Source organism: Pelodiscus sinensis, chromosome 2, assembly GCF_052426305.1.
Source record: "Pelodiscus sinensis isolate ZL-2025 chromosome 2, ASM5242630v1, whole genome shotgun sequence".
NCBI classification, from domain to species: Eukaryota; Metazoa; Chordata; order Testudines; family Trionychidae; genus Pelodiscus; species Pelodiscus sinensis.
This window is the reverse complement of record NC_143053.1, coordinates 175599024-175626268: the sequence shown is the minus strand read 5'-3', so window position 1 is coordinate 175626268 and position 27245 is coordinate 175599024. Positions and strand designations below refer to the sequence as shown.

General features: G+C 40.7%; 1 protein-coding gene across 22 annotated transcripts in view; it reads right to left on the bottom strand.

The window, feature by feature from the left end:
- The window catches only part of LRRFIP2 (LRR binding FLII interacting protein 2), a 123525-nt gene that overhangs the window by 66029 nt on the left and 30251 nt on the right, over window positions 1-27245 (bottom strand). For 15 of the 22 annotated variants that reach the window (XM_014574054.4, XM_075921795.2, XM_025185124.3 and 12 more), the window contains 6 exons: window positions 20077-20229; window positions 7647-7733; window positions 6005-6055; window positions 3232-3285; window positions 3092-3136; window positions 1859-1927 (listed from right to left, as the gene is read on the bottom strand). In XM_014574054.4, coding sequence (XP_014429540.3) covers window positions 1859-1927; window positions 3092-3136; window positions 3232-3285; window positions 6005-6055; window positions 7647-7733; window positions 20077-20166 — 396 coding nt within the window. In that variant the 5' untranslated portion in view covers window positions 20167-20229. The remainder of the gene's footprint in view (window positions 1-1858; window positions 1928-3091; window positions 3137-3231; window positions 3286-6004; window positions 6056-7646; window positions 7734-20076; window positions 20230-27245) is intronic. The other 7 variants (XM_025185129.3, XM_025185131.3, XM_025185130.3 and 4 more) reach the window with 2 other exon arrangements.

Genomic DNA, 27245 nt, shown 5'->3' with positions numbered 1-27245 from the left:
GTTTGAGAATTTAAGCTTTGTTGTTGTTTCTTAAATTAAAATCTGATGTGGCCTCTATATTGCTCATGCTAGTACAGCTGTTGGGTAGGTGGCAAGCCATTTGGATTGCATGTAGCAAAAGATCAAATAGTCTTGGCCACAAATCCTTGATGCACAATGGCAAGCCATAACAGGCTCGGCTTTCTGATAGGAACCCCCTCTGCACAGGTTCCTCACATTTCTCCATCCCTGTACACCACTGCTGGCCCTCACTGGTGCAGGTACAAGAGGTCATCCTCCATCAGTGTAGCAGAAGGAACAGTACTATTTGCCAGAATAGATGTATCAAGTATCTTCCAATCAACAGAACATCTCCTTCTGTATATATTTGAAGCACTTTTTTCCCCTGACTTCCTCCTATTCCAAATACTACTTCTGTTCTACTGCCAGCTCACCCCACTATTTTAAGACTATGGCAGCAGCCACTTATTGCCCTGCTAAAAATGTCCACATTTCTGAACAGTGAGATGATTTGTCACAGCAGTAAGCTAGCACTATATGACCAATTTTCATACTGCCTGAATAACAGAACTTTAAATATTTACATAAGTTCTGTTACAACAATATAAGAATGTGGAAACAGTCCAGAAAATGACTCTGTAAAACAGCACTGTAAGTTGTAGGTTTCCATGCTTACTGTCTCTTAATAACTGACATCAAATTTATTCCATTTATAGATAAGAAAATATGTGTCAAGACTTAATTCTGGGATACGAGTGTAAATGTGTTCCTTTTGGGTGACACATTTTCCAAGATTCCAAGATTCTTTAATTGTATCTTAGTTAACCAATCTGAATAAGCCACAATAGCATCCAGAATCCCTCTTCTATTCATGTTGGCTTTGTAATGCTGTCAGAAATAAAATTTTATTCTTCCTGGTGAAGCAAGCAGACTTTTAGTACTCCTAGGAAGCTGAACTGTTGAGAATGGTGGCGTTACAAGTGTCACTTTTCTGACTGTAACAGGAATTCAAAGCAGAATGGAAACTGGTTACAGAACCTTTCTATACACTGTTAATAGTCCAACTAATGCCAAAACTGGTGGTGGTGGGGGTTTCACGGAAGACATTTATACTGCTAAGAGGAGACTGACAAGGATAATCTCTTTACTGTTAAACTGATTACTCTGAATATTTGTCTTCCCACCTTGATTCAGGCCTGGTTTTGTTTTTAAGCGGCATCATTTTAACTAAAAAAAAAGTGTGATTTTAAACACAACATATGAAGACAGATCAGACTGCAGAATGCTGTTGCCAGCAAAGCCCCATATACGGGATCATAATTCATTAACAATTTCAGAAAACATTAAAACTTGCCTATATACATTATAGATAAAATTGTCTAAGCTGAAATAAAAGTTACCCTTAATTTTCTTATTTCAGCCCAGATCATGGGGACCAGTACCAACCCCAAAAAGATATGGCTTGAAAAAGCTACAAATTGAAGCTTGAAGCAGTCTCCTGACAAAAGTTGCAGCAGAAGATCTACATTTAATTTAAAGCAGTGCTTTTCAACCTGCCATATCAACACGTTTCTGTTATTTGAGGAACTAGGAAACTACCTCTTCCCACAACAATGCTCCCAACTGTGGTTTGCTGAGCCAAAACAAAACTTAAGCCACAGTTTTCTTCAAATACAGTTTTGAAGAAAGCTGCATTATACAAGTAATAAACACACTCAAGTAACTATTATTTTCCATTAAAATGTGTTCTAGCTGAAATAAGTACTCAATATTTTATTACTACTTCTGATCAACAGGCACACACAAAATTTTATATTACATGAATAAGTCAAAACATGCTCTTTTCCAGGTTACAGACCACAAGATCTCTCCTCCTGGAGGTGCTTGTTCTGCTTGAATGAGACCGATTGACATCCAAAGATGAACTCTTAGGAATGAAATTGTAGAAGATTATGTATTGCAAATATATAAATAATAAATATTCAAAATAAATAGTCTTCAACTTAGAAATATATAGAAATATGCACTAAAGGCATGGTGAGCAGGTACTAAAGATAATTTTATGTGCTAGGAATGATAGTATAGTGAATTGTGTGGTCACCACTAACAACTGCTATAGATAACTATCTCCTGTGCTATTTTTATCCATACTCATTTGTGCTTTCTTTGTTTTTTATTTCTGGAAAAATAAGAAATAACATGACTGCTTTATTATTTTGTCTATTGGAATAGATGGAGAGGCTAACGTTTATCTACCAAATTAGTTTCTCTAATATCTAGTGTGGATATGAACATTTACTCATGGTTTTTCTAATGGAATGCAGTCATATACATTTTTCAAAAAGACAGCACAATAAGAAGGCGTGTTAACTTTAGATTTATCTAAAAATATAGTACTTTTCCTAATTATAACCATTTTTTGCCTCACTTACCTATAAATAAAATTTTGGAGCAATTATATATAAAAAGTTCCAGTCACATTTTATACCAAATGGTAAGTTACTCCACCATTTACTATTTACTTCAGATATGATCAGAAATATAAAGGTGATCAAAATTCTCAATTGTATTAAATGTAGAATATGCCATTATTAGTTTTATTTAGGGCATAATTTAGCAAAACACCTAAATTGTCTGGTAGCACTAGCCCCATGAGATTAAGTCTCAGAGCCTGGATCTACAGATTCGCCTTCCTCTATAGCATGGGGCACAGATCACAGCTGGAGGCTTTTTGGGGTCTTTAAACTATTTGAAGGCTTCAATATCTGAGATATTGGTGAGAGGATTATTCCAGAAGTGGGTGGGTGAGATTCTGTGGCCTGCATTATGCAAGGGGTCAGACTAGATGATCATAATGGTCCCTTCTGACCTTAAAGTCTATGAGTTGTTTGCTACGTAGACTACTTAGAAAAAGAAATGGGCACTGTCATAATAACAATAATAAATGTGACTTATTCTTACTTTCTGACATTTGACAGTCATCTTTTAGCTTCTAATGAAAATAATAAGATTTAATTTTGCACTTCAGAAAGAAGGGTCAGAGATTAAAACAGACAGCTTGTTTTATACTACATGCAACTTATGTACTAACCCTATGACTGCCAATACTTTGAGCAGAAAATACGTCATCTGCTCCCTGATAACAAAAACAAAAGCAAAAGCAAAGTGAAATGTTTGTTTGTTAAAGTAAGGCGTAACAGGGAGAAGGAAATTTTATAGGGTAGGACAAACCAGATACGAATGATGACTAGACCGGAGAGAATACCTGGCCCTCTCTGAATCTTCCTAAGAAAGAAGAAATGTAAAGCTATTTAAGAAAAAAATTAAAATAAAATTAGGCAAACTAAACAGCATGCAACACCTATTTTTCCACATAGATCAATGTCTGGGGGGAAAAAAAAAATCAGCGGAATTAAGTGAATCCATTCAAGTCAGATGAACATTGCTTACATTTCATTTTGACTTTAAGCCAAGTGTCTACAATACTATGGTGTTAAGAAAGTGCAGATGAAGTGATGTATTTAATTGAAAGTAAAACATGGACAGTCTTTTGCTGCTTGAGCAGAAAAATATATCTAGAAAAAATGTAGAAGAATCTCAAGCATCAAACAAAAGAGATCGAAGAATTATACTATCGGGAAGCTATCAAAACAAGATTGTGAAACTGGATTTCAAAGTCACTTTAGCTCAGATAAAGATATCCCTGTCTCGCTGTCACCAAGATTAACTTCCTGCTAAGGGCAGCAACTGAAATTAAAATATGATTATATCCTGTAGCTATACCTTTTTCATTTGGGGAATCTTGACCCTTTAATTACCCTGACTTTGCTTGACTTTTAGATAATGAATATGTAACTATGTAAATAAAATGTTGCTTTTTGCCTAGTCCCAATCCAGCCCCTTGCTTCCCAGTTCCTAACACCCTTTGACTCTCAATCCTATGCCCCTTGCCCTTTGACCCTTTAACATCTGACCCCTACAGTCTATGCCAACACCTTCTTGCCCTGTGACCCCTTCCCACCACACCCCCTGCACTTCCCAGAGCAAGACTTCCCCTTCTCTAGGGAGCATGGCCATTACTGCTGTGTGAGCAGGGAGAGCGGGCCTCCTTCTTGATGCCCCTTCTCTCCCCAAGCACATCTTGCACACTCACAGGTGGACAGAGCCCCAGATGCCCGCCATTATGGTGGGAGGAGGGAGGAAGGCACCTCAGCCCCAGCACTGCCACTGGCAAAAGCAGACACACAGGGCGGGGGGGAGGGGGCGGGGGAGGGGAAGCTCTGGGGAGGCACCTCCTGCTCTGCCTCAACCCCAGTGCCGGCAAAAGCTGCCGGCTCAGGAGCTGCTGGGCTTGGCAACTCTTGTTAATAGCAGCTTCACACTTGATATAAGGGATTTGTGTGTATGTAGATGGTGGGGTTGCACTCGAATTATACCTAAAGTTACCTCTCCTCCAGTGAAGATAAACCTAATAAGTTAAACAATGGGAATAATAAGCACTTGGATCCCATGATAAGTGCTTTTAAAATACATAATTTGTGTGGGATTGACAAGATATATGTACAATTAGAGAGACTGATTCAGTTGCATTTTCAGCAGGATATGAAGTCAGTGTAATGTTTAATTGGTAAGTCAACTTTGAAACTACATAAAAGCCAAATTATATGATACAATAAGACAGAAGTCAAATAAGATAAATCCCTAATCTGCAAAATTGTATAACATTCAGAAATGGATCAAATTTTCAAAAAATATTTCTTCTGACTTGACAAGTGTGACTTCCTTTTCCCTCTACAAAATCCATCCCTTGCATTATCTATTAAGCATCAAACTATAAACTGAAAAAAAATCAGCATGGCGTTTGCAGAAATAAGTTTTGAACACTAACAGCATAACAATTTTTATTAATGGGTTATATAATCAATCCAAAAATAAAAAACAATGTTCATGCTCTTAGACCTTTACTTTTTGTAGGTTTTTTCTCGTTCTAGAGAAATATATTAAAAAATTAAATGCCTGAACGTGTTTTAGTTTTCCTTGTTAAATGGATTAAATGCAATTTGGAGTGCAAAGAAAAAAAATCCCAAACCAAATACATTCCTTATAGCTATAGAGGGTTAATTTTTAAGGGTTAAAATTAAATATGTTAAGATGTAACCTTCTGAAAACTCAGACTTCTCTACAGACTTGCTGACAATAGCTGATTATGAAGCCATTTTTCATACTTTCAATTTATAATTTAGCAGAACATATTTGACTCTGGCTTACTTTGTTTTTCTTGATACAGATATTGATAAAGTTCCTATATATTAACAACTTTTCATAAAATAAATCATCACATCTGAATTTTGCTTATAAAGAAGAAAGGAGATTTCTACAAATTTGAAGACAGCTGTTTAACCATAGGGCTGAATAAAAGTAGATAGAGGACCAGTCCCTTTTAGAGTAGCCAACGTTGCATTCTTTTTCATCCTAAAGTCTCGCTGCAATCAACTGGAAGTTTGGAGTCTAGAATGAAAAAGTAAGCTTCCTCTATCCAACCCTCTTTATTTTTAAAGAGGCTGCCATATATTAATTTTAAAATGACTTTTAAAAAGTATCAGCTACTGAAATACAGCCTGGATCGTTTACAGAAAACAACCTGCTAATCCAATTAAAGAAGAAATAATATAGAATAAGGCAGGTCTACAAAAAAGAGATAAAGAAAGATGTGGAAGTAAATTAATGTAGAAACATATACAATTTTAACATAAGCCTTTGCCAACAATAAAATTACTTTAATTGCATTCTGAATGCATGTGTATAAACTTTAAACTCACTGTGAAAGAGAAAATGGCACACTTCCAATGTTTTTGTCTCTGCCCAGAATCCCATGACCTTACATAATGCCTCTTCCACACCCCCCTCCACCATCAGTTATAAAATGTGTTACAGTGGCAAATTTTGCAAACGATTAGTACTATAGTAGTGTAAACAACATGCACAACAGGCAGTCCCAGCCTACCATCCACTTTTGGATACGTCCCCATTTTCTATCATATGAGCGATGAGAAAGCTAAAAAATGTTTTAAAACATTATGACGCAGAACAAACATTACAGAGATTACATTATCTTGTACAATTTAAAATTCAGTCATATATAATTGTCTATAGGATATGAGAGCTGTAAATTTATTGTAGGTAACAATTAGAATAATTAAAGGCAAATACAAAAAAGAGAACAAAAATTGCAAGGCCAACAGTCTGCTTCCAAAAGAAAGTGGTTAGGTCAATCTAAATCTTTGAGCAGTTTTACTTTTAAGTAACTGATTTACTGAATTTGTTAAAGTTATATTATACAAAATTACTATTTATTACAAAAATATTCTATCAACTGAAGACACATGCCAAGTTGGAAAATAAATTTTAAAAAGGTATTTTTGGAGTCACAGGATAAGCAAAAGGAATAGCTGGTCCCCTTTTACTTCAGTATCTTTATTACCCATGAAGTTTAAAATAAATATTTTAATATACCCGAGTACATGCCATGCTAGCCACGCAAATGCCGAACAGGAATGAAATAAGTTACTCATTTGAATTTCAGCTCTAGACTGGAAAAAGCTATAGTAATGGCTGTCCTATGCAGGAAATGCTGACATATGGCTATACTATACTAGGGATGTTAGATATCAGGTAACTGAACAGTCGAGTAACTGGTAAGAATTCATGTAGTTACTCGACTATTTTAGTCCCCGGGAGCAGGGCCAGCAGCCAGTGTGTTCCGGCCCTACTCCTGGGAAGCCTCTTTCGACTGCACGCTGCTGCCTCTGTATCAGAGGCAGCAGCGCGGGGTGCCAGGCGGGAACCAGTCCACAAGAAGAGCCAGTTTTGAAACCAGCTCCCCGTTCAGACTGGCTGCCTACTATCCTGTGCTGCTGCCTCTGATAGAGGCAGCAGCACGGGGTGGCAGCAGCCCCTGTCCGCAGGAGGTCTGAGCTCTGTCTGCAGAGAGCCTGGGCTGCTGCTGGGAATGAGCCTGACTGTGGGAGGTGGAACAGCCTCTGTCCACTGGGAGCTCGGGCCTGCTGTGGACAGAGGCTGCCAAGTCAGGTTTACTGTCAAACAAAGTACATTAATAGCTGTTGGTAGACAGATGGCCTCCGAGCCACTACATATTTGAACCCAAGACAATGGACATGGCTCAGTTGATAATATGGATTTCACTACTGGCCCTTAGATCAGCCAAAGAATTAAGTCGAGGTACATCAATATTTATAGACAGAAATGAACTATCTATGATACACACTGTACATATCATCTTATGCATTAATGACATGTTTGGTATCTCCCCTTGTACTTTCCCCCAAAGCATTCACTACTCATTGTTATGCTTTCACTTTTATTGTTTCCAACTATTTTATTACATACCTAGCTGGGTGTCCCTGTACTGTCCTGAAAGAATGTATTTACATACTTCATGTGCTTTTATTAGTGCTAACAGTTCTAATACCGTGAGATACTGACTTGCAGGCAAACACCTGCTTTTGACAAGGCTTGTATATTACTCACAGTATAACTCTTGCTTACTTTGGTTCAAGCACCAGGCCCATGCTTCCCGCTCTTTCTTTCTCCTACAGTATGAAATAATATAGAAAAATCTACATTACCTCTTTCTGTTGTCGCTCCAATTCTCTCATACGTATCTCTCTTGCTTCTGCTCGAGCAGCCCGTTTGGCTGCAAGCCTTGCTTCTGCCTATAAGTTGATCGAAAGTAATAAAGGTTAAGCATTTTTTTAACCACTTTGCTTTGTGAAATTTGTAAGAATATTTGATTTAATCGTTTCTCCACAAAAACAGACCTTGATTTTCATTAACTGTTCATATGAAAAAAATCAGTTTGATAGAAAGTAGTAGTTGTAAAGAACAAACAAAAAAAATCACAAAAATGAGTATATATTAGAATTGTTAAAAATATCACTGCCAGACAACAAGAATTGCAATGGAAAGCAAGTGTTAATCAAGTCTAAGCCTACAAATACTAATACATTTTAATTTTACATACAAACAGTTCCATTGACTTCGCTAAGACTGTTCAGGTGTGTAACTTTAAGCACAAATAAGTTTGCAGTACCAGAGGCCCAAGATAGAAAATTTTTAAGTTAAAACATAAGCAATAACCAACACAATTAAAAGACCATGCAACAAATGCATACCGTAGACCAATGTCTAAATCTTATCTGGAAGGATTTATAAACACGTTTAATATTTAGGAGGGAAATTACTAAAACCCAACACTTATTGGAAAATGCAAAAATTCTTGGAGGAAAAATGCACAAGATGAGCATTCCTGCTGGAACCCAAAATTAAATCTCAAATTTTCTTTATTTTATTCTGTACCCACAACATGGTTTAATATATAGCTCATTACTTATTAGGAGTTACAAAATAGGTAATTAATTACATTGGACCACTAATGATATAGCTGGATGTTCTAGTAACGAAAAATTAAGTTCCTTTATATCACAAGATTTAGCATTTAACAAATAACTGACGGCTGAACAACAAAAGCTATCATTCATTCATTCAAGGAATGGAATTAGGTAAATACAAAATTATTCAAATGAAATTAAAATGTGGTTAACATTTCATTCCAACTCCAATTTTACTATGTCTCCAAATTCTCACCGCTCCTACACCACTTACCATTAAGCTTGATGTTTTATACATACATTTTAGTCAAGAGTAAATGTATAATTAACAATTTATACAAGTTAGGGGTTCAAAATATAACTTTTGAGAATACTGATGTGAGAAAAATGGTGCATTCTAAACACATTAAAATTATTTATAAAGGAAACACAAAGAGAGAATGTTGCTGAGTGCTGCTATCTGAGTAGGGTGGGGTTAGTTTTACGAAATGGAAGTTTAAGTGACCTTTACTCCACATGGGTTTAGATGTACAAAGTTCTTTGTTCTCAGTGGTATACATCAAATTACCCATCAACTTTCCCCATGCCCTCAAATTCAAATTCTCTTTTAGGTTGGCGACTGAAATTTACCACAAATCAAGCGATAATACTACAACCCAACACATCTATTACTGAAGCAAGTAGTTTGAAAGTTACAAACACCAGATAAACTATCCATGCAACTTATTTTCAGAGACTCTTAATTCTGAAAATCTGTTTTGCAAGTTCGTAACTGGTTCTTCAAAACAACTGCCTATATGGAAACCAATTTTTAATAGACATTAAATTCCTCTATTGGCTGTACTCTGATCCAAAATCTCAGGCATGAACATAAAGTTTGCAGAAAGCCAGGAAGTAACTCTAAGGCGGGGTAGACAAACAGGGTTACCAGGTAGACCCCCTCCAAAATACCGGACACACTTGGAAGGGGCGGGGCCGGCCGGGAGATAGGGGGGCGGAAGAGTCAGGGGCCGTGGCGCGGGGCTGGCCGGGAGGAAAGGGGGTGGGTGGGAAGCAGAGCTGGGGAGGATCAGGAGTCAGGGGGGCAGGACAAGAGGAGGGGGGACTGGAGGAAGGGGGATGGGAAGCAGAGCTGGGGGGGACTAGCCACTGACCACAGCTGGAGTCCAACAGGCCGCACCCCAGGCAGGCACTCCCTCTAGTTGCTAGTAGAAGCCAGGCAGGGGCAGTGGATGGAAGCCCGGCTTCTGCACGGAACCAGAGGCTCCCAGCTGGGAGGCAGGACCGCGACTGGCGCTGGGAGCCTCTGGTTGCATGCAGAAGCCGGGCGGAGGAGCGGCTGTGAGTCCCAGCCACTGCCCCCACCCCGCCCAGCTTTTGCACGCGACCACAGGGCTCCCAGCACCAATCCCGGCCCACGTCCCAGTCGTTCCCCTGCCCCTGCCAGGCTTTTGTCCGGCGCCCAGCCGGAAATTCAGAAAATACCGAACATTGCACATGTCCGGTATTTTCAGACTTTTTCTACCAGACAGAGGGCGCAAATACCGGACTGTCCGATAGAAAATTGGACACCTGGCAACCCAAAGGCACAGATTCGGCCCACCAAGTGGGTTGATCAAACCAGCAGAGGCCCTACCGCTCTCCCGCCCCCAGGCCAATCAGAGTCTGGGGATGGGGAGTGCACAAAGCTTCCTCCCCCTCTGCCAAGAGCACACAGCACTTTGAAGTTCCATGCGCTCCTCGCAGGGTGGGAGGAGACATCTTGCGCTCCCGCATGCCCAAGCCCTGATTGGCCTGGGGGCGGGAGCGGCACATGAAGTTTCCTTCGCCATCCTCCCACCCTGCGAGAAGTTCACAGCACTTCAAAGGGCCGTATGCTCGTGCAGGGTTGGGGCAGGGTGAAGGAAGTTTCCCGTGGCTCCCCATCCCCAGGCCCTGATTGACCTGGGAGCACACAAAGCCTCTTCCTCCCTGCCAGGGGCATAGGTGCCTAATGCGAAGGAGGGACGGGGCAAAGAGGCTTCCCCACCCACAGACTAAACTTGGTATGTGGGTGGGGAAGCCCAGAAGCACCCTGGCCCCACCCCTTCCGGTTTAGGCCCTGCCCTTTCCAGGGGAGCCCGGGGCCACTTTAAAAATGTTTTAAGTGGCCCCCAGCCAAAAATTATTGCCCATCCCTGCTCTAATGCTTTGTCTATACTTTAAAGTTTAAAATGCAGCCATGGCAGTGCTTTAACATGACAGGAGTAGCTATGGCAAGAGTGCCAGGAGAGCTCACCCAGTGCTAGTGTTGCCTCTAAAGTGCATGCCCACATAGGCACACATCAAGAATCTGAGGCTCACCCACCTCCTCAGCAGAGTCCCACAATGACTGCTCAGCTGCTCTAGGGCGGCTGCCCTGACCCAGGATCAACAGGGCATCCTAGCCCTAGCTTCAATCCTTCCCCAGGACTGGAGCTGCAGGCCACGTCACAGGCAGCCCCGGCTGGCACCAGAGCTAGAGCTGCATCGCAGGCAGACGGCGTTGCTGCTCCTCCAGCGGCCCCGGCCAGGGCCAGAGCTGGAGCCACATCACAGTGGCACGGGCGGGGGAGCAGGCAACTCTGTAGGAGCTAGTATGTAAGTTGGATGCCCACACATGCTGCCTGCTCCCTGAACTGCTACCTATGTAGATTTACAGTCCAGGTTATTGCAAACATAAGATTCATGTAGTCAAGGCCTAGGCTTTTCTTAAAAAAACCAAAAACCCACACAGACCTCTACTCTAACCCTTATAGTTATAAAATGGAAGTCTAACTTAAGTATAAATCATTCCTATCGTAAAAGTGTGACTATTTGAAGCCAAATTATAATCCCAATTTTGGAAACTATTTAAACTGCTGAGAAGAGGAAGGACTGGAGCAATCCTATTATGATCAGCATAATTTCAGACTTAATTTCATCATCATAAAAACACATTTTAAAAATTACCATCATCTCCTGTTTATACACAGCTTTTACCAGGTGGTAAAAAACCAGAAATTAAAAGCAATAAAAACACAATGCACTTTTGTTCTATTATAATACACACACACACACACACACACACACACACACACACACACACACCACACCACACCACAACACAACACAACACAAGCTGTTATGCAACACAGAAACAGATGGCCAACTGTGCAGAATGCTTTTCAAAATAAAATAAATAAAAATTACTCCAGAGCAACTTTTTTTCAATGTCTAATTTCTCTACACCAGTTTTCTAAAAGTTTAAACTAACACATTTACTCTTCATATACTAGTCAGGCTCACACTGTTAATGAGGGTGCCCCCAATGTGGACAGGATCTATCACCAAAGGGAGCTAGTATGAACAATATATTTTGATTTTCATTATGTGCACTTTTGGGCATTGACTTATGTTTGGTTGACAGAACTCAATAATGTAGACAAAGCCGAAGTCCTGCAATTCAGAGTCAGTAGATAGCCCTGCAGTGCTTAATTTGTATGCAAAGAGGTACCAGGGGTCAGCCTGATAAATAAAGCACTGGCTATTCAGCCAAAGGGCACCCTCATACATCCCTGCACTGCACCATGCCTCCTTCACCTGTAAACTCTGCATCCCACTCCTGCACCCATGTGCACCTGGAACCAAGCTGAGAAATGCCAACCCTCAGTCCTGGTAAAAACTAACTACTGTCATTCTGCAACTGCATTACCCTTACATGCTTCCACACAGAGACAGACTTTCTGTCCCTTGCACCATTAGGTCTATTTAGATGAGTGACTTTCAACCTTTCCAGACCACTATACCCCTTTCAGAAGGCGGATTTGTCTTGCGTACCCCTAAATTTCACCTCACTTACTTACAATATTCGCTTGTAAATTATTTGCTTACACAGAAGTACAAATCTGTCACCGCACTGAAAAATCACTTATTTTCTTCTTACCTCCATATAATTGTATGTCAGTTGGAATATAAGTACTGTGTTTATTTTAGTGTATAGTACAAAAGACACCGTATGAAATTTTAGCTTGTACTTATTTCATTAGTGCTTTTCATGTAATCTATTGTAAAACTAAGCTAATATTTAGATGAGGAGTTTTATCTCACGGGAGGCCTGTGTTTATTGAGCCTCCCTCCCCGCCCAACAGTACACATACCCCTACTTGAAAAATCAGTGATTTAGAGTACTACCAGCTTCAGTTACCTCTTTATCAGTAATTCACACTGGACAAGGCAGATTCTATCCTAATCTAGTCTGGGGGACTCTGATCAATTTAACAACCCAAGCAGCTTGCCAGAGGAACTAATACTCATATGACTTTTTGGAGGGAGGGGGAGGAGGTGTCAGCATCACTGATAATACATGGCACTATATGCAGAAAACACCTTTCTTGATAGACATCAGGGAGACATTAAATTAATGCAATACTGCAGAGCCAGCAAGAAGTGTGAGTAGGAAGCATAGAAATAGACTCAAAAAGGATGTGAAGGCTCCCTTCTCAGACCCGGACATACCAGCTATTGGGAGAAGACTGAAAACCCTGAGTGATAAAGTCAGGAATCTGGATGGAAACAAACAGCTAATTTCCTGAACACATGAATAAGTACAGGAGGAAAACCACCCTAAACTAAAGAGCTGATAGCCGGTGCAAAGAAACTGGGATTGTTGAACTCTAAGTGGGATGATTTTAACTCTCAGCCTAAATAGCTAGTTGACCTTAGTGGAAGAATTAAAGTATCTAGGGATCTTGTTCATAAGTGACGACTAAAGGGCATGAAAGATCAGCTGATGGATTGCTGCAGCGGCAGTAGTTATGCAGGCTCTGTACCAATAAGAACATAAGAATGGCCATACTGGGTCAGACCAATGGTCCATCTCACTGTTCATCCTGTCTTCTGACAGCGGTCAGTATCAGGTACCTCAAAGAATATTAACAGAACAGATAATCAAGTTGATCCATTCACTTTCCCTCATTCCCAGCTTCTGGCAAACAGAAGGTAGGGACACCATCCCTGCCCATCCTAGCTAATAGCAACTGAAGGGCCTATCCTCCATGAATTTATCTAGTTCTTTTTTTAATCCTATTATAATCTTGGCCTTTGCAACATCATCTGGCAAAGAGTTCCACAGATTGACTGTGTGTTGTGTGAAGAAATACTTCCTTTTGTTTGGTTTAAACCTCTGCTGCCTCAATTTTAATCAGTGACCCTCAGTTCTTGTGTTATGAGAAAGAATAAATAGCACTCCCTTATAGGCATGGAAATGGGTAAGTGGTTAACCGAGTACACAATAAGTATCACCCTTACCAGTAACGGGTTAAAGCATAGGTCCTCTACTTAGCCCTAGTTATTAGCACTTCTTCTGTGCTATCAAGTGATTAAAAACTACTCATGATTAAAGTGGTAATTGCAGTGTTAAAACAGAATACCATTTCTTTAAATATTTAGGTTATTCTCAAATATAGGTTGAATTTTGCACCTCCCCTCCTACCTAGCTGGGGCTTTAGGCTTCACACCTGCACCTCCCCGCCCCCAAATTGAAGCTTCAGGCTTCTCTCGCACATGTGACCTCATTCAGCTGCAGGCTGAGATTTCAGGGCCCACTTTCTCCGCTGATGCTGCCTCCCTCAAAGTGTTAACTTTGATTGACAGCTCTATAAATAACTGACAACTAAGGCACAATTTTGTTACAAAATCTGTGATTTCTAGAGAGCTCTGTGACTTCAGTCTCTGTAAGCTGCAGGATTCCCTCCCGCAACAGTTTCCCAGATGCAGTGAGCAGCAGGGACCTTTAGAGCTTCAAGCTGCTGGTGGCAAGGGACCTTGGAACTCTGAGCTCCCATGGGCAGTAGGGGGCCCCCAGAAGCTCTGAACTGAGGTCCTCATAGCTGTCCAGCCACTAGGTGAAAAGCAATTTAGATAACATTAATAAGTTGAATGCTTAATTAGTTAAAAGACCATGTACGTGTTGGGTCAGGAGATGAGAGGGAAGGACAGTGTGTGTTTGTGAGAATGATAGACACACACACAGTGTGAAAGAATGACAGAGATTTGCATTGCCGAGCTCCCTCCATCCCCTTCTCTCTGTGTGGAGATGGGATACAGGATTGGGGGGACGAGGGGCACCCTGACAACACACACACACACACACACAGACACACACACACACACACACACACACACACACACACACACACCTTCTCCCTTCCACACCCTGCACAGCAAGCAGGAGGCTTCCAAGGGGCTCCAAGGCAAGGAGACAGGAACAACAGTAATTCTCAAATTGAGAAGGTGTATGCAATGGGGTCCCACAAGGGTTAGTTCTGGGTCTGGTACTATTCAATATTTTCACTGATAACTTAGACAATACAGTGGAGTGTGCTCTTAGATTTGCTGATGACACCAAGCTAAGAGGAATTGAAAAAAAAAACCCACTCACACCCACACCACGCCCGCATAACTCCTGGGCATAGAGAACTACTTTGAGAAAAGATAACTACTGAGAGACCTGACAACAGTCTTTAAACGTACTGTTATTAAGATGATGGGGATCAATTGTTCTCCATGCCCACTGAAGACAGAACAAGAAGTAATGAGCTTAACCTGCAACAAGGCTTATTTAGGTTAGATATTAATTAGGAAAAGTTTTCCAAAGGTAGTTAAGCTCTAGTGAAATCACTTGTCAGCCATGTCTACGGATGTTAGTGTGTAGTCGATTATAAATAAGTTTATGCTTATTGGGTAGCAGAGTGGAGTAATGCCTACTCACTCCCCCCAGCACTGTCTCTGCAGTGCCGTCTGCCACCTCCTCCCTCCCCTCCCCGGCTGCCTCTATCAGAGATAGTGGGGGGAAAGGGGAGGCTGCTGCAAAGCAGCCTCTGCCCATGGTGGGCCAAGGTTCGCTGCGGGGAGAAGCTGCTCTGGCAGCAGCCCCTGTCCAAGGACCAAGTACTGTCTAGATCAGTGTTTCTCAACCGGTGGTACGAGTACCCATAGAGGTACTCGAGAGAAGTCTGGGGGGGTATGTCAACACAACTGAAATTTGGGAAAAAACCTGAATTTTTAAGTGTTACAGCACTTTATTATTTTTGTACTTTTTACAGACAAAAATTTCATCTCCCGACTGGCTACAATTAAGTTGTTTAAACAAATGTGTTGCAATGGTAGAAAAAAAATTGTGTATCTGAAAACTGTAGGTACTGGGGGTACTTTTTTTTTTCGAAAAAAGGGGTACTTTATAAAAAAAAAAGTTGAGAAACACTGGTCTAGATCACCCCTTACAGGTGTCTCTAACTTGCTCTTAAATATCTCCAGTAATAGAGATTCTACAATCCCCCTACACAATTTATTCCAGTCTTTAAACCACCCTGATGGGCAGGAAGTTTTCTTGATGTCCAACCTAAATCTCCATTGTAGCAATTTAAGCCCATTGCTTTTTGCCCTATCCTCAGAGGCCAAGGAGAACAATTTTTCTCCCTCCTCCCTGTGATACCCTTTTAGATACTTGAAAACCACTATAATGTCCCCTCTCACTCTTCTGTTTTCTAAACTAAACAAGCCCAGTTTTTTCCACTCTTCCCTCTAGACCTTTAATCATTTTTGTTGCTTTTCTCTGGACTTCTCCAATTTCTCCATATCTTCCTTGAAATCAGTGCAGAGTAGAGTGAAAGAATGACTTCTCGTGTCTTGCTCACAACACTCCGATTAATGTATCCTAGAACCATGTTTGCTTTTTTTGCAAACTGTTGACTCATGTTTAACTTGTCGTTCATTATGACCCTTAAATCCCTTTCAGCAGTACTCCTTCCTAGGCAACCACTTCCTACTCTGTATGTGAGAGAATTATTGTTCCTTCCTAAGTGGAGTTCTTTGTGTTTGTCCTTATTAAACTTCATCCTGTTAACCACAGACCATTTCTCTAGTTTGTCCAGATCATTTTGATTTTGACCCTATCCTCCAAAGCACTTGCAACCTCTCCCACCTTAGTATCATCAGCAAACTTAATAAAAAAATTATTTTGAATACTCATTCTTCTCAATTTTTCTCATTCTATTATTCAATTAATCATTTACATTTTTTTCAGCAAGGATGCAGATCTGATTCCAAGCGTCCACAAAAGCCAAGACTGGCTGTGCTTAGAGCACACTTAATTTTGGAATAACCCTCAATGAGTTCACTGACACTTCTGTTTTTTGAGAAAACACATATAGAATGGGGTTCACTTGGAAAAGATGATGGATTTCCATTCCAAACGGCTATGAAAAAACTTGCACAGATCCAGAAAGACATCATCTTGGAAAAGATGAGTTATACTGAGGCAAAATAGGGAATAGATTTATGGCACTGCCATTATCTCTTGTGGCCATGATAAGAGGCATGTATTATGTGATATAAAATAAGAAAATTACTCTCAGTGGCAACTGGCAACCCTAGATGTCTCTTACTGCAGCTTTCTGTACTGTACTTAGATTCTAAATGAAATTATCACCTAACTAATTAAACAAGCCATAAAGATATCTTAAGCTAAACTTTCTATTCTAGCAATATCCACCATAGCAAATATCTTGGGAATTTAATTGTTAAACCACAGTTATGTTAAAAGGCATATTGTCTTCAAGAATGATGTAATGCAAAATGAATTAAGCTACTAACTACAGGCAGTCCCCGGGTTACGTACAACATAGGGACTGTAGGTTTGTTCTTAAGTTGAATCTGTATGTAAGTCGGAACTGGCATCCAGATTCAGCCGCTGAATCTGGACACCAGTTCTGACTTACATACAGATTCAACTTAAGAATCCCAGGCGTCCCCAAGTCAGCTGCTGCTGAAACTGATCAGCAGCTGATTCCAGGAAGCCAGGAGCAGAGCAACTCTGCCTCGGGCTTCCTGTAGTCAGCCGCTGGTCAGTTTCAGTAGCGGCTAACTTGGGGACGCCTGGGGCAGAGCAGCTCGGGTGCTGCTGGGTTGGTCCAGTAGCGCAGCCGCTCCTCGGCGCTACTGGACCAACCCAGCAGCACCCCAGCTGCTCTGCCCCAGGCGTCCTGATTCAGCCACTGCTGAAACTGATCAGCAGCGGCTGAATCAGGACTCCTGGGGCAGAGTAGCTGGGGTGCTGCCGGGTTGGTCCAGTAGCGCCAAGGAGCGGTGCTGCGGGACCAACCGGCAGCACCCCACCTGCTCTACCACAGGCCCCGGGCTTTGCTCCACATCTCCCTGGTCTGCTGAGGGGGGCACTAGCTGCGTCCCCCCCAGCAGACCAGAGAGACGTGGAGCAAAGCAGCGGAGGACCCAGGCCGGACCCGCGGCGCTTCCAGATCAGCTGGAAGCGCCGCGGGTCTGGCCCGGGTCCTCCGCCGCTTTGCTCAGCGTCTCCCTGGTCTGCAGACCAGAGAGACGCGGAGCAAAGCGGCGCAGGACCCGGGGCCGGACCTGCGGCGCTTCCAGATCAGCTGGAAGCGCCGCGGGTCCGGCCGGGTCCTGCGCGGCTTTGCTCAGCATCTCCCTGGTCTGCAGACCAGAGAGACGTGGAGCAAAACGGCGCAGGACCCGGGGCCGGACCCGTGGCGCTTTCAGCTGATCTGGAAGCGGCCGCGGGTCCGGCCCCGGGTCCTGCGCCGCTTTGCTCCCCGTCTCTCTGGTCTGCTGGCTCCTGCAGCAGACCAGGGAGACTGGGAGCAGCTTTTCTCGTCCCGGAGGAGGCAGGCGGCGGGACCAGGCGTCCCGCCGCTCCAGTCCTCCGGGGCGAGAAAATCCCCGTTCGTGTCTGCGGATCCAACATAAGTCGGATCCGCGTAATTCGGGGACTGCCTGTAGTTTATCCACTTTGTTCTTCAGCCATATCCACATAATTTTCTTGCTATGACTAGTTTTCCTTACGTTGTTTCATTCTTGCAACTAGGCTCTGCCTTGTCTTCTTGCACGTCTTACGCCTGACACTTTCTTTTTTACCCAGGGAACAAATTTCTTCAAAATATTCCAAGAGAAGGTCTCTCTCATGCCCAGAAGCCCCGACAGTTTTTCTGTAGCAAAAGTGTCGTGGAATATTTTTCTTTCCAGTCCACTCCACTGCTCCTTTCTATGCTCTCTCCATCATTCCCTATATATTGACTCTCCATCTTTAAGACAATGTCTTAACTGACTTCTGTGCCATGCTTAGCCCAAGTCCACTACATAAGCATAGAACAAAAGTAATCCTACGCAGCCTCTATCTTTCTTTGCATGTTACTTTAAACTGCTGAGAAACAGAAATTGAAAGCCCAGAATTTTCAAGAAGTAAGAGCTGATAGACTAGAGCCATTAACTCATTTTTAATCAGACTGTAAGTGTAAGTGCAGCATATTTTAGGGATGTAAATGACTAGTGAACTACCTGATACACAAAGGCTTATCAGATAGTCGAGTAGTGACTCCAATAGTCACTTCTCCCCCTGGCTACCTCTATCAAAGAGAAGCAGCAAAGGGGGTAGGGGCAAGCTTAAAAGCCAGTTCCCCCAGCATTGTCTCTGCAGGGAGAGCAGGGGAGGCAGAGGCATAGTGGGGAGTTTGGGCACAAACTGGGAATCAGTTGATTCCTGACTCACATCTGGTCTGCTTACTACGCTTCTGCCTTTTAAATGTATTAAGTAGAGCTTAATACGTTTAAAGGGCAGAAGCATAGCAGGATTAGCTTCTGGGGCTCCTTATAAAGGAGGGTTAGCTCCCCCTTATCAACTAATCCATCGACTACTTGAAATTCCATCGACTATTCAATTAGCTGATGAAATGCATTTCAACTTCCCAAGCATATTTGTGATGAGATTTAATAGTAAATTATTTTTAAAAGAAAAAATTAACATTTTATTGATATTTTAAAAAAGAAAAATCTGGTGTATTTTTTTTAAATCGTTTATTTTTATCCACCCAGATTCCTAACTCTGTTTCTTGCTGCTTTGATGGTAATACAGATGGTATTTGATGGTATTTTAGAATTCTCATGTTCAATTATTTTGCATGCTCACAACAGAAGTGACAGAGAGGAAATAGCAATTTTAAAAAGTCTCTCACCAGAATCTGTGGAACTCCCTGCCAAAGGACACTGAAGACCAGGGCATTATCTAGTTCTTTTTTTAACCTTGTTAAATTCATGGAGGATAGCCATTAGCCAGGATGGTAGAAATGGTGTCCCTAGCCTCTGTTTGTCAGAAGCTGGGATTACTCATTCTGTTCATTTATGCTGGAGCACCTGGCATTTGCCTCTATCTGAAGATAGTATACTGGGCTAGACTGATCTTTGGTCCGACCCTGTTTGGCCGTTCTTATCTTTTAATTCAACATAAATAACCCCATGCTTTAGGTCAAGTCACAGTAAAGAAATATAGATTTTCAAAACATTTTTGGATTAAAAGCCATTTATTTGGAAAATATATAACCAATTACTAGAGAGTAAAACAACAATATCTACAATACACTTTAAAATTAAACTAAACTGAAATATATTACTGTAATGTTTTAGGTTATTATGTATTTCAATACTTCAATTTTAATAACAATTATCCAAAACCTGCAACTAGTAATTGTTGAATGTATAGTTCCTAAAGTGACAACAGTTTTAATTTGAATGTATGTATCCATTCTGGGTTAAGCAATTTTCATTTGCCCTTTATATGTTAGATAATGTAATAATGACAGACCTCTCTGGCAATGTGACTCAAGGCTTCATCTTCTGCAGAGAATCTATCTTTTATTGGAGTTCTTTTCCTACCCGATCCAGGAGTCCCCATTTTTTTCGATAGTCGACAGATTTCTTTTGCAAGAATGCACAAGTCAAAACTCAAATTTCAGATCTGAAATAAAAAACAAATATAAATCAGGATTATTTATTTATAATACCATGGCAAGCAGATTGTACTGCTTAGTGCAAGATATCTCTGGCATTCTTTCCTGAGAGAGGAACAAGGGAATTTCACCTACAGAATTTCAGCTTTCATTTTAGAAAGATGCCTTGGTCAGAGACTACATAATATCTGCACCCAAGTCTGCTGATCCACATAGTTCTGCCAAGAAGCAGCTTGTCATTGTCAGTATCTTGTTGCTTATTTACTACCACCATTCAGAACCCCATAAGCACTATTCAGCCTCTCACAAACAATTTCATTCTACTGCTGCTAGGAAGAGCCATAAGCAATAGCTGATCCAAATATCGAAGTTATTTGCTGAAGTGGGACTCCTCCCAAAATGGAGGTGAAAAGGATCAGGGACTAAAGTAGAAAAAACAGCCCCCTTCACAACAATCTAGTAGGCTAGTAGGCACCCTGCCCCCTCCTTTCAATGTAGCCAGAGAGATGGAAGAGAATGTTACGGGTTCAATCACAGAGGCCCCCTTGGGATTGTCACCCACTATGATGGTCATGCTGCTAAGCCTACCATCCTGCCCTCTGGGATGCCCCACCACACTGTCTTGCTAGGCCAGAAGCTCTCATCTCCCACAACCCAGGTACAGTTGAGGTAACAGGCCCCCAGCACAGTAACACAGACATAGAACCAGCATACCTCTTGAGAGCTCAGCTAAAAGGCCACTGACAGCACCCAGGAACACAGCCCACAAAAGAGGACCAAAATCCCAAATAAAACCATCTAACTCTGTACAAAAAAAAGTTTTATGCAGGGAAAACTTAGAAGTTTGTCGTCTTCATCAATGAAAGAGATATGCACCATGATTGCACTTCCCCTCCCCCCAGGTAACAATTATTTAACAATTATTTACACTGGGCTTGATAATAAAAATGTTTTATTAAGTATAAAAAGTAGGATTTAAGTGGTTGCAAGTGAAAACAGATCAAATAAATTCCTAAACCAAAACAAACAAAACACACCAGCTAATCCTAAAACAGTGAAGACATTTGTTAAATGAAATTCTTACCCTAAGCATTGTTTTAAGTATCTTTTTCACAAGCTAGGCAGCTTCCTAGCTTGGGCTCAACCTTTCCTCTGTTCAGTTTTAGATGTTTCCAGTGGAATGTAATAGGAAAACCATTTACATGGTTAACTGGTAAGCCTGGGCTTATCGGTTACCATGACTGGTTACACCCAGGCTGCTGCTCCATTCCCAGGGAACTAGCTGACACCCCATGCTGCTGCAGTGTGGGATGGCAGCTGATTTCCCAAGAGCAGGACTGGCAGGCAGGAGATGGTACGTGCTGGCTCCCATGGAGCTGGCTGCCACCCCACTGCAGGTGCGTGTAACCACTGTAGTTGTCAGCTGTTACATCCTTACCCAGTTACCTGCATTTTAACATCCCTAACATCCCTAGTTTCCAGCAGGCATCTTGAGTGGTAAAGTAGAGGTTCTCCTGGCATCATGTCACTCCCCCATTGTTTGTTTCCTCCTTTTATATTCCTTTGCTCCAGCTGGGATTTCTTTGTGTTAAGATCAAATTTTTCCTCACCTTGAATGGAAAGGTACCAGATCCTAAATGGCTTCCAGCATCAGGTGGCATGGTCACATGTTTTTGTAGGATTAACCACAATTTGGATTTACAGGAAAAACAAAACCATTCACAAGTTGTTGACTTGATCACCCAGCCATCAAATTCCTAAAGTATCACTAAATGGCTTTTGCTAGAATACCTAGACTAATAAAACAGGTTCCCACTTAATATTTCTAACGTTATATACAAGAAGAATGAAAGCACACAAATAGGATTCAGTGGACTACAACATTTAAAATGGCATGTCACACAGTGTACTTTGCATAAAGCATCTTTGAGTTATTCATACACCAATTCTCATGAAAGCAATGGGGGACAGAAAAGACATCACCATAGCAGCAATCAGGCCTAAGAGAATTCTGCTTTTTCGAGCAGTCAGAGATGGGGTAGATGTTAGGGAGGGATTTATTAAAGAGAGGAACGCTAGGATACCTACTAATTAGCATATATTTAAGTTTAAGATTTTTTGGTCAAAAGTTTGCCCTGGAGCAAGAATAATTTTATATGCCAAGTAATGGCTCACAAAAAGTTTCGCTGTAAGTTCCCTTTAGTAAACTGTTTTTATTGGAACTGCTGAGATATCTTTAACATTTAGCTTAAGGTTATCATAAAATTATTATAAGAGAAATATAAAAGGACATGAACCTTGTAACGTTCCACCCTCTTGAACATTTCTTAGCCACTTTTCTTCTATGAGTTGCAGGATTAGAGAAGAAGCTTACTGTTTATTATATGGTACTGTACACAACATAAATAGTATCCTATAGTATATAACACAATTTTAGAACTTGCACAGAATATGAATCTTGTTTTAAGGATTCCTGTTACTCGGATTTACCAAAACTATATGAAAGATACAGTGAAGTTTTCTTTTAACTCTGATGCATTTAGAATTAAGAACACCTGAGTCATCATTATTTTATATATACTGCCTTTGTAATAGGCAATATTATACAAACTGGCAAAGCTGCATTCCATCTTCAAACCTCATATGTTCAGGGTAACCTGGGAGGGGTCAACCTGTCAAAATGAAGATTGCATGTGCCAGTAAAATAAATACAGCAAGCTGCTCCTCTCAGCCAAAAGAATCCTTATCTGTGATGGCCCAACATGCTTCACTTTCCTGCCTCATTTATTCCTAGCCCTGAATTCCTCCTGCAGTTTTAACATCAAAAGAGAAATAAAAATCTGTTTATTTAATGTTAATACTCTCCCACACAAATATTTTACTTCCTCAATGTTTTCATAAAACAGAGTGTATGTGGGTAAACTCCACAGTATAACAAAACTTTTGGTGCGACAATAGCAACATTCACACTCAAGGTTTCTTAAAACAGCCAATCAATCAAATAGATACTAGTAGCACAGTGACTGTATAAAACAACGAGGAATCCTGTGGCCAATCCTCCATTCATCAGATTAACTGGAGTGGAAATTACTGAGGCTGGATTATATATAACAACAACTAAAAAAGAAATTATTTTTATGAGAGGCTGCAGTTCTGAGAGCTCATTCTTCATCTTCTCCTGTTTGCTGTATAAGGATGTTGATTAGGTTGCTCCTCAGTTTCTTTGAGAGTGTATATGGCACAATCTCTCACTATAGTTTGTGTAATATGTTGACTGTAAAGTATTTTTCCCTTTCAGCTATTGAATGGTTCTGCCTCTAAACACACAAAGCCTTTAATATTACAAAATTATTTACTGAGAAAAGTATTTGCCAAGACACCATGGCATTTTCCTATTCCAGTAACAGTAAGTCTTTATCATCAAGTGCTCCCTCAAAGATAACTAGCTTGGTATGTAAAAGGGTAACATAAACAACATAAAATAGCTGTGAGGCCAGGTTGATATTACTTTGTTCAATTATTTTTTATTTACTTTCTTTCCTCATATATCTACATACATATACTTAACTTAAAAATCTTCCACCCTACATCCTTGAGGAAGAACCCTATTCTCAAGTCCCACATATTAAGATTTTCTGATTCCAGACTATACTGTAGAAGCTCTCTTCATGGTGTTCCCACAGATCATAAACATTACATTTTAGACCACACCACAAATCACCTCCAACTTCTCTCCCTGTATTTTCACTGTGCTCAAGTACCCTTTCTTTTGGCTCAACTAAACAGATTGACCTTCTTTACTCTATTACTGCAGCACATTTTTTCTAGAACTCAAATTGCTCTTGTAGGTCTTTTCTGAATTCTCTGATTGTCAACATAAATTTTCAAGTGTTGACTCGAGAAATAGATACAATATTTCAACAGCGATCTCAACAATGCCATAATTAGTAGCAAGAGCATCTCCTACTTCTGTGATCTTGACTTCATTTATAAATACAAGGATGACTTTGCTCCCCTAGCCACCATACCACACAGGAAGCTCCTGTTCACTTGATTATCCATCATGACCCACGAAGTTTCTTTCTGGATGACTACTTTCAAATATATAGTTCTCTGATCTTGTAAGTGTGACCTATATTCTTTGCTTTTGGGTGTATGACCTCACAGTTAATTGCATTACACATAAAAGAAAAAACATAACCTCATAAGAAGATGCCTAAATTCCGATATGAATACGAGTAAGAATCCTCTAATAATATCTTTAGATAGGCAGAATTACAAGGCAAGTAATTTTTCTCTACAGATAACCTATGTACCAGCTTTCCACAGTTGCAGAATAACGTGAGTATGGGATGTTCCAAACTGCATGTCAACAAAGCAATACATTAAGGAAGACAGGGTAGATTGATTGGCAATTTAAATCACCAAGTAGAAAATTGATTTCAAACAATATTAATCAACTCTTCCATTTGTACTTTAGAAAATAATTGAAGAAAGATGCATTCTCACTGGTTGATACAATCACTAAAACGTGTTGATTGCTAGATTTGGAAAATAATTTTGCTACCTACAATATACATTATAAAAATATATGTTTATCTTAGCAGCTATATAACTAAATATTTTCAAATTCTTATTAATTGTATTATTTTAGTATGTTAGAAAATGGTGAATGATACATTGCCTAAATACTAGAAAACTGACTTTTTGGTCATTGGTGTCAAGTTGCATTAAGATTTAACTGGAATTAAAATTGATTTCAGATCAGCCTTTGGAACATTTTCAAATATGCTTGAGTAAAAGTGACTGGAATCTAAATTTGTACTAGGGATATAAAAAGTTATATGGATAATCTTACTGGATAGGTAACCAGTTAACCAGGTCAGACCCACAGCAGCCCTGGCAGCAGCCCCAGCAAACCCTGGCCCAGTCACACAGAAGTCGCGGCCCTGCAAATGAGTGGGGGTAGGACAACGCCAGGCCTCGCAGAGTAGCAGCTTGGACCCCAGCTAGACCAGCCATCCCAGTCCTGGAGCCTGGGTAGTGGGTCCCCAACCCAGCCCCATGGAGCAGCTGCTCCAGCCCCAGGGCCCAAGTGGGGGCAGGCAGGATCTGGGCCAGGCAGCCGCCACCAGAAGGTTCACGGTTAACCGGTTAAACATTTTAGTTCAACTAGTTAACTGTTTAAACTCTATTTTACATCCCTAGGTTCTACTTGAAATTGTGACCTTCTTAAATTACTTAAGGCTGACCTGTTGTGCTATACTTATAAAGCCTGACCTCAAAAGTAATAATTGGAAAAATTCTTTCTTTATATAGAAAAACAACCTTTAGCTCTAATAATATGAATTAGTTCAAAATTTTTGATAGAGGTTTGTGATTTCAGCATATTTATTTTTATTTAAATGTTTTAGAGATAATGAATTTAATCCACAAGAAATTTCGTATTAAATTCAGATTTCATTTTAAGCAGTTTTTAAAAAGAAAAAAAGTAAAGCAATCAAAATCTGATTTTTTAAAATGTTATTTTCCCTTTTAAACAAACAAAACAAAACAAAACAACCAACCAACCAAAGAAACCAGCCAGTTTTTATCCACCTTGTTGAACACAGGGTAAGCCAGTTGTGGGCAACATATGGCCCAAGAGCCGCATGCAGTTCACCTTGTTCTGTGTGTGGCCTAGAAGACATTTTGTTTACCGTTGTCCATATGCAGGGTCGCTGGTTTGTTTCTGCATAGTTTTTTCCCACTGATATTACTAAAACAACACATATAAAGCAACAACAGGTGAAGTGAGATGCATGCTGAATGCATACAATATTGACTGTGAAAGCTATGTGTTCCCTCTGTATCCAAAAAGCTGCAACAGTTTAATTGGCACACTGCAAATGCTAGGTACACGGGTGCAGTTAGCAAAACTCTACTATCCTGGGAAACAGTCTGTTATGACAATCTTACAGCCTACTGAGATGAAGGAGTGTCACTCGTGCATCCCACTCACTAGCTAAGTAGCCCATCACTGGTTTAAGCACAGATGTGGGAGCCAGGATTTATAGAGTCCTGTTCCCAACTCTGACACTGACTGTGGCCTTATCTACAAGAAGATTCTTCATCTCTTCTCATACTAGGGCAGCTCCACGAATGACAAAAATGTTGGGAAATCTTGTGTAGGCAGCTACCAGCATTTCAAGTACCCTATTGATTAAACCTTCTTCAGACTGGATTAAATAATCCAGTGCTTAAAATATCATGTCAACTGGTAGTTTATCTACAGTAGGATTCTCAAAATTGCTAATCCCAACAGAGATAAAAGAAAGTTAATTTGTAGTATTTCCCCAATGGAGATGGGAAATGCTGTATACATTCTAATAAGCAACTCTATATGTAACTCTGGTTTATATACACAGCCATTCTCCTGGAGGTAAGACATGCTACTGCCATTGTTACAGGGAAGAAGAGGGGATAATTTGGAAACAAAGGCAAAATCCTATTCTGATGTTATGACAATTAATAGGGCCAAATTCACTAATGGTGTAAATGGTGTAATTGACTTTAGTGTGGTCCAGGCCACATATGCTCACAGTGAGTTTCACACGAAAAAAGAATGTTACGCACAGAGATACCTTTCTAAATAATCTCACAATGGTTCTTGGCTAGTTCTGTAAAGACCACCAATAATCAGATTGTCATTTAATTCTTGTATTTAGGTGGTGGAGATGCAATATTGTGCATTAAACTAATATTATATTTTACTTGTAGAATGCTATACGTTTTCATGGGCCCCCACAAGGCCCACAGGTGATGCTTACTGTTTTCCGTTAACCAGTGGGGGCTGGAGCAGCTCCCCGTCTGCTGCAGGCAAGAGGCTGCTCCAGCCCCATAGGGCACACCATGGACAGCGGCTGCTCTGGCCAGACTGAAGCAGTCCCTGCCTACTGTGGAGAGGGAGGGTGACTACAGTTCACCCCCTCCTTTTTAATTTGTTTAATTTAATCGGTTAAACACTACATTTAAGCAGTTAAAC